The following is a 14,472-nucleotide window of genomic DNA, read 5'->3' as shown; positions in this document are numbered from 1 at the left end:
TCAACTCCATCTAGAAAGTTCATGACATTTGGAAATGCCGGCAGATGGACATGGGAACGGGAAACAATGAAAAAACCTCTCAGAAGGACCATCATAAGAATGGCACAGCGACCTCAGCCTCCCCGCATACAATGCCCTACAGATGAAGACTTTACTTCCTGTTCTTGAAACTAGATTTATTCTTCAAGTGGACAGATGGGGACATCTAAGATGATCGTATTTCTGTCTGAATGCCCAACTTCCAGAAATGGACAGAAGTCCTAATTGACGTTTTTGTTGTTTTTTTTTTTTTTGTACCTCTGGAATGAAAAACCTTTTATCTCTATCCCAAAGCGGTGGCCACACTATAATCTCCTGTAGATATCTAAATTTTTGGAAATTGTCCAGCCATTTCACTTTTCCTTCAAGGTCCCCTGAAAGACAAGACATAGTCTTTTTAGGTGCATGTGACATTGCATATAAATTTTAACCAAGGTCCACGGGAATCATTTAGAAACACTGGCTGCCCCTGGAGTCAGACCATATATTAAGTTCGTTTCACATATTGCTTGCTGTTCATGCATCTTAGAAAACTCACTAATTTGGAATCAGCCTCTTGCAGAGAAAAATGAAGCTTAGCTAATTTAATTCAGTAGGTTGAAAGTATATTGTGTATTCTTATTTCAATAATACTAATAAAATCCTTGGTAGTTTTCTCTTATTTCCTAGACCACACAGCCTGTAATTAGAGGAAGAAAAAAAATCAGACTGACAAGGACAAACATATGTTTTTGTCCTAATCACAAAAGTATATGTTCACTTCATGATCATGGTGATTATTTTTTTTTTGGTAGGAACTCAATTTCTCTTTGGAAGGTTTATATTCATTTTCCAATGTTTTCTAATAACATGTTGCTATTGAGGGTTTGAAATGTTTTTTGAAGACATTCAGGGCAAGTAAAAGACCTGCAGAATCACATTGTTAGCAGACCTCTTCAGAATTCACCATCTTTAAGGTAATAGACTTAAAGGGAGGCCATACAGGTCTCTTCCCTCAACAACAGAATCCATCTTTCACTGAGAAATCTCCAGAGGTGCTGCGTTATCTTTCCTCACAAACCCATCTAAATGAGTCATAATCCTTAAGATTACTTCTAAAGCTTAAAGAAGTCATCTTTAAGAGATTCTTTGTCTTACTCGCTTGATAAACTTAATCCCAGCTCTTCAGGTAATTTTAGAATTTGAATAAAACATTTAAAAACAGAAGAAAAACCCAATTAAACAGTCATTTTACTTTTTTTTTTTTTAAAAAAAGCACCTGTTCCAGGCAGTATCATTTTACTTTTAAACTTGTAAAAGAAAAAAAATTTATGTACAGCTGAATATTACCAATCTGAATTGTTCCCTTTTGATGCCCATCAGGAAACCTTGGTTTATGGGCATAAATCATGAACTTCTTTATGTGAATTTCAATTATACAGAGTTACACAAACAAACTTAAGTCATCATAGGGCCTGCTCAGTTCCCATCCTCAAATTTCAGTTCTAAAGATTGCAGTTGGCAATAGTTTCACATTGACCTTGGCTTTTGGTGATTTGAGAAATGATGAATGGTAATTTATCCTCTGGACACATTTTCCATGGTGTTTACTCCCATTTGCTTTGTGTGTGGGGTCAGTACGGCCGTTAAAAACAAAGTGCCTTCAGTTATCTGGGAAGTAGAACTTTTCCTGCCTGAACTCACTTCTGAAACACTTGGAGACAGAGCCACATCCTGTGTAAACTTGGTGCTAGAGTTCTCATAGTGTTCACCAGGATGTGACTGGAGCCCATTGTTCTGTGCATATTTGATTTACAATGTACTCACACTTGAACCCACATTTCCAAGAGCCATGACCTCAAATCAATGGAATTACCTCGTAAGATGGAAGCCTAGAGGGTTTCCAGGAGTCACAAGGCCACAATTATTCAATTAAGCTCACTTATCTCAGGGACTTACGGATGGACTTTTCCACCTTTTCCTTGATGGAGTAGATCGTGATTTTCTCAGCAGAGTCCATGCTTCTTTTCCAGATATTCTTCAGCAACAACGGATATCGAGTGAGCCTCTGAAGTGGTGCCACTAGTAGCTCAGGCAGGTGGAGCCGTCTGCATTGTTCATTCTGCTCACACCACTGGGGAAGGCAAAAGCAGCCACATCAGAATGATCACCTCGCCCACTGAGCCACTAAGAAGCCTGGATATGAGAGGTTCTTGGATATTTTACTCAGTAACTGCAGGCCATACTTGTGAGTTTGCTGGGACAGTTTATAAGCCACAAACTAAATCCCCTAAAAAGTGCATGTTCCATTAGCAGTAGTGATAAGATGTAATAATAGATGTGTTCCAGCCTTGTTTACCCTTCTCATTTGAGAGTGAATTTAGTTTTGCCCATTAGCCTTTCTTCCCCGGCCCTCGGGGGAGATTTCTGGTTTCACCAGCTTTGCTCCCATCCTTGTTGTGATGCAGTTAGGAGAATTGAGAATTGAGACTGGAGAGGCAGGAGGGCAAAGGAAGGATTCTTGCTTGTTGGGTCAGTTCCTTGACTCCCCTTAGCTGGGGAGGATCATGGTAGTGATAAAAAATGAAGAAAAAAGAAAATAGAAGTTGAAGAGGCTTAGTTGATCTAGAACAAAGAGGGGAGAGGAGAGAGGTAGAGATGTGGACAATTTTCAACAGGGAGAGTTTGGAGTTGAGATTTGGAAGAAAGTTCTAGGGTATGCCAGCACTGGGGAAGAAAAGAAATTTTAGTAATTTAGTAAGTATAGTAAATATTGCCATGGGTTATACATTGGGGTTCCATAAATGATGTTTGAGAAACCTCAGTAAACATGAGAGTAGCTTTTACATTTGTTTTATCTGCTGTGCTGTTTCTTTGAACGTGAGCTTCCTTGAACCTAAGGGGCTCTGACTTTAATGAAGGTGGCAAATGAGGCATGGAGGTGGTCGCTGGCCAGCATGCAGATGGGTACATCAGGAAGGAGTAGAGGGGGTGGTGTGTTTTATTCCTCTTCTCTTACCCTGCCCACTCACACCAAATTGACCCTGAGTTCAGCGATAAAGGGATTAATATCAACCGAATGTTTACTTTCCTTCAAATCCACGTAATACTACTTTTAATGCCCAAAACTGCAATTACTTTTGCACCAGCCTAATAAAATCCTAACCTTCAGTGGGGTGGTATTAGGAGGTGGGGCTGTTGGGAGGTGATTAGGCCATGAGCATGAAGCCCTCTTGAATGGAATTAGTGTCCTTATAAAAGGGGTCCTGGAGAGTTCTCTAGCTCTCTTTCCGCCATGTGAGGCTACAACAAGAAGACAGCTGTCTGCAACCCAGGAAAGGGTCATCACCAGCCCCTAACCATTCTGGCACCGGGAGACTTTCAGCCTCCGGAACTGTGAGCAACAAATTCCTGTTGATTATAAGCCACCCAATCTATGGTGTGTTGTTCTAGCAGCCTGAATTGACTACAACAGGGATCCTGCCCTTACACTAAATATTTCTCCTGCTGCAGGCTGTTGCCTCATTACTTTTCCACCTTCCATTCTCCTTTCATTCTCCAGGTTAAATCCTTTGCATTGTGACCCAGATCCTTCAGGGCCATCCTCAGGTGGGCCAGGCACACTGCAGGAGACTCCTGCTGCATCCCCAGAGATGCCTTCAAGTCCACATGTCAGCCCTCGCATTTTGAAGATCTAGGTACAATTGGCTCAACTTCCAACCAATCCAATGGCCTGTGGAGGTCCAAACTCCTCCCCTAGATATTTACCAACTCAGGGGACGGAGATTCTAATGGCTTCCTCTGGGCCCTGGACTCTTGTTTCCATGTACACTGTTTCTTTCCTGAACAGCATGGAACAAATGTATCCTTTTGGTTTCCTATGTGAGTTTCTGCTGTAAACTCCCTCATGACATGTTTTGTGAGTGTGCATATTTATTTTACTGAAGATTTTGGGTTGTGAAGAGGGGTCAAATACACAGCCCACAAGCCCCTACTATTCTGATGGGTCCATTCTCTTCTTTGGAAAGAGAGAGCCTTTCTCTCTTCCCCCTTAAACAAACCCTCCCTTTATCTCCTAGCCTCCTGCCTAGCAATTTGCATTTGTCTTTCATAGCTTGACCTCGTCCTTGGTGGGGTGAGGTGGGGTTTTACTCTCCTCCCACACTATCAGCTTTTTTTTTTTAGGGAGATGGGGAAAAGAGTCTTGCTCTGTCACCCAGGCTGAAGTGCAGTGGTATGATCACGGCTCACTGCAACCTCGACCTCCTGGGCTCAAGCAGTCCTCCCACCTCAGCCTCTCACATAGCTGGCACCACAGGTACAGGCCACCACACGTGGCTAATTTTTAAATTTTTTGTAGAGACTGGATCTCACTATGTTGCCCAGGCTGGTCTCAAATTCCTGAGTTCCAGCAATCTGCGCACCTCCCAAAGTGCTGGGATTACATGTGTGAACCATAGTATCTGGCTCAGCTGGATGTTTTGGAAAACATCCTGGGCTCTTCATCATGGGGATGCTGCCAAATTCAGTCTTCTTGGCCGGGTGTGGTAGGTCACGCCTGTAATCCCAGCTCTTTGGGAGGCCGAGGCAGGAGGATCACTTGAGGTCAGGAGTTCAAGACCAGCCTGGCCAACATGGTGAAATGCCGTTTCTACTAAAAACACACACAAAAAAAGAAAAAAAAAATAGGAGTGGTGGCGCACGCCTGTAATCCCAGCTACGCAGGAGGCTGAGGTGGGAGAATCACCTAAACCTGTAGGCAGAAGTTGCAGTGAGCCAAGATAGCACCACGGCACTCCAGGCTGGGCAACAGAGCAAGACTCTGCTTCTAATTCAGTCTTCTCCTTTCCCCTACGTACAGATGGCTGGCCATGAGAGTGAGCTCACGGTGCATGGTGAACGAAGCTCTAGGAGCTGGGCTCTGAGGACTACCTTCTCTCTCTGGGCCTCCGATTTCTCTTTTTAGACAAACTAGGCGATGTGCTGAAAGATATGGTCATTCTAGGGCAGAGGTAGGATTTGAATTCAGACCTGTCTGAACATGACGTTCAATCTCCTACAATGCTCTGTTGTAAACAACATTATTGTAGGACTTAAGCCTGTGTTATTTATTAAATTGATCCCACCCATAAATGCAGTGGGATCAATTTAATAAATAAATGACCCATAAATGCACATTAATGGGATTAGAATTCTTCAAACTGTTTTATTTTTATTTATTATTTATTTATTGAGACAGGGTCAGTCTGACTCTGTCACCCAGGCTAAGTGCAGCGGTGCAATCATGACTGACTGCAACCTCAGACTCCAGTCTGGCTAGATGGCTCTTGGCTAGATGATCTTCAAGTTCTCCTCCAGCTCCAAATGACTGTGGTTCTCATGGCGGTTGGCAGGGATGGAGACAGAAGCGAGCACGACAGATGAAGAAAGGCTGGGAGTGGAGGGGAGCAGGGCTGTGCTTTAGCGGCTGATTTCCATGTTGACTTGGGGCAGCAGCATTCCAATGATACCTTTGGGTCCTGGACCTCTTGGGTGCCTGGCAATCCTTGTAACTGATTTCTCAGCAGCAGTTAGGCCCCTGCCCTCCCAAAAAACTCACCGCCCCAGGCCATTGCCCCAAATTGCCCTGCTGTGGGAAACATTGTGGCTGCCAGCATGCACTGGTATTCAGGGTCAAAGTGGAAATACCAAACTCCTCCACGTAACAACTGGCAAGAAGCACCTGTGGTAAATAATTTAGACAAGGATCCAGGCAGGGATGCTGGAAGCATTTGTGTTTCAGGAAACTTCAGAAGAGAGAAAAAGAATGGCTTGACATTATAAAAGTGAAGCTGTAAGTTTTCCTTTCATCTCTCTATTGACTTCATTTTTCAGGTCCGTTAGGGAAGGCAAATAACACTTCATTGAGAGAGATTGGACATAAAAGGCCTTTTGTATTGATGAGTCTAGATTAATGGAGGCTACTTTTGCTTTATAATAAATATCCAATGTGCTTAGGGGAACTGTGAAAGGATTCAAGGGCCCCAAATGAAAATATGTCCCATCGTTTGAGCATGGGAGGTTGAGGCTGCAGTGAGCCATCATGGTGCCACTGCATTCCAGCCTGAGTGACAGGGTGAGACCCTGTTCCAAAAAATAAATAAAATAAAATAAAATAAAATGAAAAGTCCTAATAAATCTGTCTTAGTGGGATGCAGCATTAGGATGGGGCAACCAGAATTCTTGGAACCTCGGGAAATTTACTTACCCTTTCTAAAATTTATCAGTAAAATGTAGATAACAAGAGTAACTACCTCATTGGGATGGCGAGAGGTTTTAATGAGATAATCCACACAAAGTGCTTAGAACAGAGCATGGCACATCTCAAACACTCAGTCCATAGCAGCTAGAGTTCTTAGCCATTGTTAGTTGTGCCACACGAAGAGACTTGGTATGAAGTTCCCAGTTTCTTCCTCTGCATTGTTTTGTTTCTAAAATAGTAAGCAGGAGGATTGCTTGAGCTTAGGAGTTTGAGGTAAGCTAGGCAACATAGCGAGACCCAATCTCTATAAAAAATTAGAAAATTTGTCAGGCGTGATGGCACGTGTGTGTAGTCTCAGCTACATGGGAGGCTGAGATGTGAGGGTCACCTGAGCCCAGGAGTCTGAGGCTGCAGTGAGCTGTGATTGTACCACTGCACTCTAGCCTGGGTGAGAGAGTCAGACCTTGTCTCAATAAATAAATAAATAAGTAAATAAATTAAAAAACAAATAGTAGGAAGAATTCTAATCCCATTAATGTGCACCAGGATAAAATACATACATTCATAAAGCTTAGCCTCATGTGGTATGGAGGGTTTAGAGGTCATTTATCACTGCATTCATAGGTCAGTTTCAGGCAGCCCATCACATGGCATAGGTTTACATTCTCCAAGAACGTTGCTTTCCAACAGAACATTGTGGGAGATTCAACACTGGGTTCAGACAGGTCTGAATTCAAATCCTACCTCTGCCCTAGAACAACCATACCTTTCAGCATGTTGCCTAATTTGTCTAAACTCCTGAGAAATAGGGACAATATCAAATTCTGCAGTTAGTGTGTAGAAAAGAAGATGAGGGATGACCAGCATGTAGCACAGTGTCTAGACCATAGCAAGGGCTCAAACACTAGTCACCGTGAGTATCTGTGAGTCTCTCCCTGACCTCTCACCTTTGTTTCATGAGGCTAATAGTTCCATGGTGATGGGAAATAGCCCCAAGGAATTGGAAATAGTTCTGATATGAAGAGCACTGGGGCCGGGCGCGGTGGCTCAAGCCTATAATCCCAGCACTTTGGGAGGCCGAGACGGGCGGATCACGAGGTCAGGAGATCGAGACCATCCTGGCTAACATGGTGAAACCCCGTCTCTACTAAAAAATACAAAAAACTAGCCGGGCGAGGTGGCGGGCGCCTGTAGTCCCAGCTACTCGGGAGGCTGAGGCAGGAGAATGGCATAAACCCGGGAGGCGGAGCTTGCAGTGAGCTGAGATCCGGCCACTGCACTCCAGCCTGGGCGACAGAGCGAGACTCCGTCTCAAAAAAAAGAGCACTGGATTTTTTGCCTGAAAATCTTTCTATGGTTCTCTCTTTGCCACCTATTGGCTATGTGGCCTTGCAAATGTCATCTAACCTCTCTGAGACTCGGGGACACAAAGGAAAAATGTAATCAACTTTACAGGTTTGTGTTCAGAATTAAGAGATGTTTGAGAAAGTGTCTGGTAAAGTATTATGCATTATAAAAGCATCACATGGCTGGGTGTGGTGGCTCACGCCTGTAATCCCAGCACTGTGGGAGGCTGAGGCAGTTGGATCACTTGAGGTCAGGAGTTCGAGACCAGCCTGGCCAACATAGTGAAATCCCGTCTCTACCGAAAATACAAAAAATTTGCCAGGCATGGTGGCAGGCACCTGTAGTTCCAGCTACTCGGGAGGCTGAGGCAAGAGAATCACTTGAACCTGGGAGACGGAGGTTGCAGTCAGCTGAGATTGTGCCACTGTACTCCAGTCTAGGTGACAAAGCAAAGTTTTGTCTCAAAAAAAAAAAAAAAAAAAAAGCATCATGTGTTATAACAGCACTGTATTCTCTACCTACTACCTTTCCCAAAATATCTTTGGATGCCACATACATTTTTATTCATACACAATTGTACATATGTATGGGGCACATATGATATTTTGATACATGTTTACAATGTACACATCAGGGTATTTAGGATATCCTTACCCAAATTTATTAACATCATTTCTTCATGTTGACAACATTTCAAATCTTCTAGCTATTTTGAAACACACAATAAATTATTTTCAACAATAGTCACCCCAGTGGGTTATCAGGCACTAGAATTTATTCCTTCTATAACTGTATGTTTGCACCCATTAACCAACCTCTCTTCATCCCCTTCTCCCCACTTCCCAGACTCTGGTAACCATCCTACTCTCTATCTCCATGCGACTAACATTTTTTTAGCTCCCACATATGAATGAGAACATGCAATATCTGTCTTTCTGTGCCTGGCTTATTTCACTTAATGACCTCCAGTTTCATCTGTAAATGACAAGATTTCATTCTTTCTTCCTGGCTGAATAATATTCCATTGCATATATATATTGTATTTTCTTTATCTAATCATCTGTGGATGAACACTAGATTGATTCTATGTCTTGGCTATTGTGAATAGTGCTGCAATAAGCATGGGGGAGCAGGTATCCCTTTGATACACTGATTTCTTTCTTTTGCTAAACACCTAGTGGTGGGATTGCTGGATCGATGGTAGTTTTATTTTTAGCTTTCTAAGAAACCTCCATTTTGTTTACTATAACAACTGCACTAATTTACATACGCACCAACAGTGTACGAAAGTTCCCTTTTCTCTGTATCCTTGCCGGCATCTATTCTTTTATTTTATCTTTTTAAATAGTAGCCATTTTAACTGGGGTAAGATGATATCTCATTGTGGTTTTGATTTGCATTTCCTTGATGATTAGTGATGTTGAGATTTTTTTTTTTTTTCATATACCTGTTGGCCATTTGTATGTTTCATTTTGGGAAATGTCAATTCAGATTCTTTTCTCACTTTGTAATGGGATTTATTTTTTTGATCTTCGAACTCCTTGTATATTCCAGGTATTAGTTCCCTATCAAATGAATAGTTTGCAAATATTTTCTCCCATTCTGCAGATTGCCTCTTTACTCTGTTGTTTCCTCTGCCGTGCAGGAGCCATTTGGTTTAATACAGTCCCATTTGTCTATTTTTGTTTTTGTTGCCTATGCTTTTGAAGTCTTAGCCCTAAAATATTTGTGTACACCAATGTCCTCTAGTGCTTCTTTTATGTTTTCTTCCACCAGTTTTATAGTTTCAGGCCTTATACTTCATTTTTATTTGATTTTTAGATATGGTGAGAGATAGGGGTCTACTTTCATTCTTCTGCATGGAGATACTCAGTTTTCCGAGCACTATTTACTCAAGAGACTGTTGTTTCTCCAATGTATGTTTTTGGTGCCTTTGTCAAAAATCATTTGGCTTTGAATACATGTATATAGGATTTTCCAAAGTTATTTGAAAACAATAATTGGACCTTGTTAGATTAATCTCTTTCTCAGCTTGGAAGGGAGAGAAAGGAACCTGGATTCTCCCAGTTTGGGGGCCTAGCTTAGTCTAATCCATCAGCTTCTAGGGGAAACATTCACAAAATGATTATTCATGCATTTGGAAATCTAATGAGCTATCAGTTTTCAGTTTGGGTAGCAAATGAAACACTAAAGGTCTGAAGCTACAAAAATATGGCCAAGTCTCTTCCCTAAGATTACTCCCCTTTTCTCATCCTTGGCACACCCCGGCTTCCTGGCATATCAAGGCCATGGCAGAAGCCCACTGATTCACAGCTGAGTCATTGGGAACCATGGGAGCCTTTCCTCCCAAGCCTCTGAGGTCATGCTCTGGCAGGGGCTTCTTGCAGCTGCAGGGAAGAGCTGATTTTCTGGAAAGGCTTGGACCATTTTCTCTGTATGATCCAAAAGGGCTCTGGCACAGGACTGAAAAGGTCCAGTTCAGACTAAAGAAATATCAAGGCAGGGACCAACAGAATTAGGGAAGTCAGGGGAAATTGGTTTTAGGCTTGGCTACTAGAAAATGCTGAAGGCACCCAGCAGAAATTTCTTCTTTTAATGCTGTGGGACCCAGAGCTGCCTTATTGGCACAGCTCCGGAGACAACACTGACATTGTGCTTTATACTGTAATCAAGGGGGCAGCACTGATGTAGAATACAGTGTAAATGATGCCGCAAGTTTCTATGCTGGAACTAACTCCTGCAAGAGGCAAACTTCTAAGTCACAAAGCTCAGGTTCTTACTATAGTTTCTCCTTAAAATGTACCAATTTCTACCGCAAATAAAACAATGAACAAAGAAAACATTTTTAAGCCCCAGCCAAAATCTCAGGAGGGATATTAGATAACATAATGTTTCCAGATGTGCACCATTTAATATTCCTCAGTGTGCAGTGGACAATGTATTTATGAGGATAGCAGATTTATAGTTAAAACATAGTGTTGATCATTTTGTTTTCTTCTTCCCATTTAATTTAAATACAATCATTCCCAGTACACATGACACCCAAAAAGCACCAGAAAAAATACGAAAGAAAAGAAAATGATACTTTACTTTTAAATAAATTCCAAAGTCATCTCTCTGCCTCAGGCTCTCAAGATAAAAGATAGCAGCTGAATAGTTCAGGCAGTAGGTCTGGTGGCTCTGACAGAGACTCCCTCGGAAATACTGCAAGAAAGGAAGAGCAGAAGGAGGATGAACACAAGTGAAGGAGAGCATTGAGCCCTGACAGACTATTTCTCTTCACTTTTGTCATTAACTAGAACAGGCAAAAGTGGAGGAGGCGCCGTGATCAAGCAGGCACTACAACTGCGTGGAAATACACAGGTAATCTCCAAATAAACGTTATTTTAACAAAATAATAATAAACAGCTGACACCTCAATAAATAGTCTTTTTCTCCCTATACTTAAAGAAAATTCTATTTAGGCTGTCTTGATTTAATGCACCCCTTCACTTCTGTTTAAGGTTTCTTCAGGCGCCACACCCTGCAGGACACCCAGTAACAAATATTGCCTTTGATTTGGGTGACCCTGTTGGTTAATGTTAAGTTTGTGTTATACTAAGTGATTAAAGTAAGGACACTTAACTTTTCACCTGATATACCTCAAGAATTTCCATGCATTTAATTTTGTTGGCTTCTAAACATGTAGAAATTTTGTACATCTTGGCTGGGCGCGGTGGCTCACGCCTGAAATCCTAGCACTCTGAGAGGCAAGGCAGGCGGATTGTCTAAGCTCAGGAGTTCAAGACTAGCCTGGGCAACACATTGAAACCAAAAAATGTGAAATACAAAAAATTAGCTGGGCGTGGCAGCGTATGCTGGTAGTTCCAGCTATTTGGGAGGCTGAGGCAGGAGAATCGCTTGAACCCAGGAGGTGGAAGTTGCAGTGAGCCGAGATCACGCCATTGCACTCCAGCCTGAGCGACAGAGGGAGACTCCATTTCCAAAAAAAAAAAAAAAAAGGAAATTTGGGACATCTCTACTCAGTGTAGTGTATCTAGCAGCATGCACTTTATCTTACTCAATCTAATGCTTGTCTTCCCTCTTCTTCATTATTTAATGTCTTAAACTTGCTATAATGACTACACATTTGTAAGCCACCTAAAATTGTTTTTAGAATAAGGCAATTATATATATATATATTCATACATATAATGGGTAAACTGAGCACACTGAACTACATGCCACCATCTCAGTTAAGCGTCTTTCTTGGGAATGACGGTTATTCTTTTTCTCTTCAGCAATTCTTCTGGCTCATTACTGGCAGGCACTCTCTTCAGGATTCCATAGTGTCTACCATGTTGCTAAGCCTATGTGTCCATTGATAGGTTTATTGATAATATAATGACTCATGGGCTGCATTAAGGAATTTCCAATAGTATCCCAATGTGGTGAACTGGAGAAAGAAAACACACCTGCTGGTGAGTAGAGAAAGCAGACCCAGCCTGAAAAACCACAAACAGAAGTGATAGTAACAAAGCCAGAGATGGTGAAACCTAGAAAAATATTTTGTTATAGGACCTCAGAAGACAAAACACTATAGAGAGCAATGTCAAGTTTTGGCTTCAGCAAGAAGTAATTTGAAAGATGATGTGAGTTTATTTTGGAGGGGAAAGTTGATAGCTGAGCCTTGAAGAGGACTTGGAGGTAAAGGGAGGGTCTTCTCATGAGGCACTGAGATGCTTGAGAAATGTCAGAACCAGGAGGTAACTGGTTAGAGGCCAAGATTAAGACTCACTAATGGGGCTGGGCACGGTGACTCGCACGTGTAATCCCAGCACTTTGGGAGACCAAGGTGGGTGGATCACCTGAGGTCAGGAGTTCAAGAGCAGCCTGGCCAACATGATGAAACCCCGTTTCTACTAAGAATACAAAAATTAGCTGGACATGGTGGCGCACTCGGGCCACTGAGGCAGGAGAATTGCTTGAACCTAGGAGGCAGAGGTTGCAGTGAGCCAAGATTGCACCACCGCACTCCAGCCTGGGTGACAGAGCAAGACTCTGTCAACCCTCCCCTTCAAAAAAAAAAAAAAAAGAAAAGAAAAATAGAGTCATTAATGGTCAGGCTTAGATATCCAGTTCTACCACCCATTGGCTCTGTGATCTCAGCCAAATTATCTAACTTCTCTAAGCCTCAGTTTCTATCTCATTACAAAATTACAAAAATTAACTGGGTGTGGTGTATGCTTTTAATACCAGCTACTTGGGAGGCTGAGGCATGAGAATTGCTTGAACCTGGGAGGCGGAGGTGGCAGTGAGCTGAAGTCGCACTACTGCACTCCAACCCGGGCAACAGAGAAGCTGTCTTAAAAAAGTAAATAAAAAAACAACTAAACAACAAACAAAAACGTCCAAAGATCTTATTTCAACCCATTTTAAATGTTCACTAAAGGATCTTCCCGCTGATTTTTGCCTTGTTAAAAGTCTTCCTTCTGGCCGGGAGTGGTGGCTCATGCCTGTAATCCCAGCACTTTGGGAGGCGGAGACGGGCGGATCACGAGGTCAGGAGATCGAGACCATCCTGGCTAACATGGTGAAACCCCGTCTCTACTAAAAATACAAAAAAAAAAAAAAAAAAAAAAAAATTAGGCGGGCATGGTGGAGGGCACCTGTAGTCCCAGCTACATGGGAGGCTGAGGCAGGAGAATGGCGTGAACCCCGGAAGCGGAGCTTGCAGTGAGCTGAGATCCAGCCACTGCACTCCAGCCAGGGCGACAGAGAGAGAGAGACTCCGTCTAAAAAAAAAAAAAAAAAACTCTTCCTTCTTCATGTATCTTCTCAAGTGTCATATCCCCAGGAAGCATTTCCTACCTGTGCATCCCAACTTACAAGGTTTCCTTTGTTGGACACTCATGATATTTGTGTTCCTTCTTTTCCCCAGCATTTATCTTACTTTGATTATATAATCATTAGTGTCATTATTGGATTAATTTCTCCCCCACAAGACTTAAGACTTTAAATTCCTTTTTTTTTTTTTTTTTTTTTTTTTTTTGAGGCAGAGTCTCGCTCTGTCGCCCAGGCTGGAGTGCAGTGGGGAGATCTGGGCTCACTGAAAGCTCCGCCTCCCGGGTTCATGCCATTCTCCTGCCTCAGCCTCCCGAGTAGCTGGGACTACAGGAGCCCGTCACCACGCCCGGCTAATTTTTTGTATTTTTAGTAGAGATGGGGTTTCACTGTGTTAGCCAGGATGGTCTCGATCTCCTCACCTCGTGATCCATCCGCCTCCGCCTCCCAAAGTGTTGGGATTACAGGCGTGAGCCACCGAACCCAGCAGACTTAAAATTTCTTAAAAGCAAGGAGCTTGTTTAATTTTTCACATTATTGTGTACAGGGTATTGGCTCCATACATAGCACTTAGTAAGTTCTCAATAAATCTCAATCTATCTTTTTTCTTAAAAAGTGGAGTTTAAAAATTCAGATCTTGCTAAATGAAATTAGATTAAAATTAGATTAAAAATCTCAAAGTAAGAAAAGTAAGGGAATTATTTATAAGTTATTTGTTACAAATTTCTGCCTTTACTACATTTTGTCAGAGAATGAGGTTGTATATGCTAATCCTTTATAATGTGCTAAAATTAGACTTGTAATATGGTCAATTTCTATAAATGTTCTATTTGTGCTTGAAAAAAAAAAAAAAAGAAAAGTAGGGGAGGATGTCCAAATGTCTACTCAAGAAATAAATAGCACTTATCAAACCCGGGGTACAGGTTTTCCTCTTTTCTCCTTATTTCACCCACAGAAATATGATCAAGGGTGTTGATGAATTTGAAGGTTTATTCTGTTTCTTTCTGAGAAATTGGTACTTTCGTTAAAACAACTGAATCATG

The 14,472-nt window shown here is 42.1% G+C and overlaps 1 protein-coding gene across 1 annotated transcript in view; it reads right to left on the bottom strand.

The window, feature by feature from the left end:
* PLEKHG7 (pleckstrin homology and RhoGEF domain containing G7) overlaps positions 1-14,472 on the bottom strand; it is a 43,406-nt gene that overhangs the window by 16,159 nt on the left and 12,775 nt on the right. Inside the window, exons 7-9 of the mRNA XM_023224088.1 lie at positions 10,697-10,810; positions 1,978-2,152; positions 298-413 (exon numbers count right to left, since the gene is read on the bottom strand). Of these exons, the coding sequence (XP_023079856.1) occupies positions 298-413; positions 1,978-2,152; positions 10,697-10,810 (405 nt within the window). The remainder of the gene's footprint in view (positions 1-297; positions 414-1,977; positions 2,153-10,696; positions 10,811-14,472) is intronic.

The sequence above is a fragment of the Piliocolobus tephrosceles genome, chromosome 10 (assembly GCF_002776525.5).
Source record: "Piliocolobus tephrosceles isolate RC106 chromosome 10, ASM277652v3, whole genome shotgun sequence".
Classification (NCBI taxonomy): domain Eukaryota; kingdom Metazoa; phylum Chordata; class Mammalia; order Primates; family Cercopithecidae; genus Piliocolobus; species Piliocolobus tephrosceles.
Note: the sequence above shows the minus strand (reverse complement) of the source record. Positions and strands in the feature narration are given on the sequence as shown.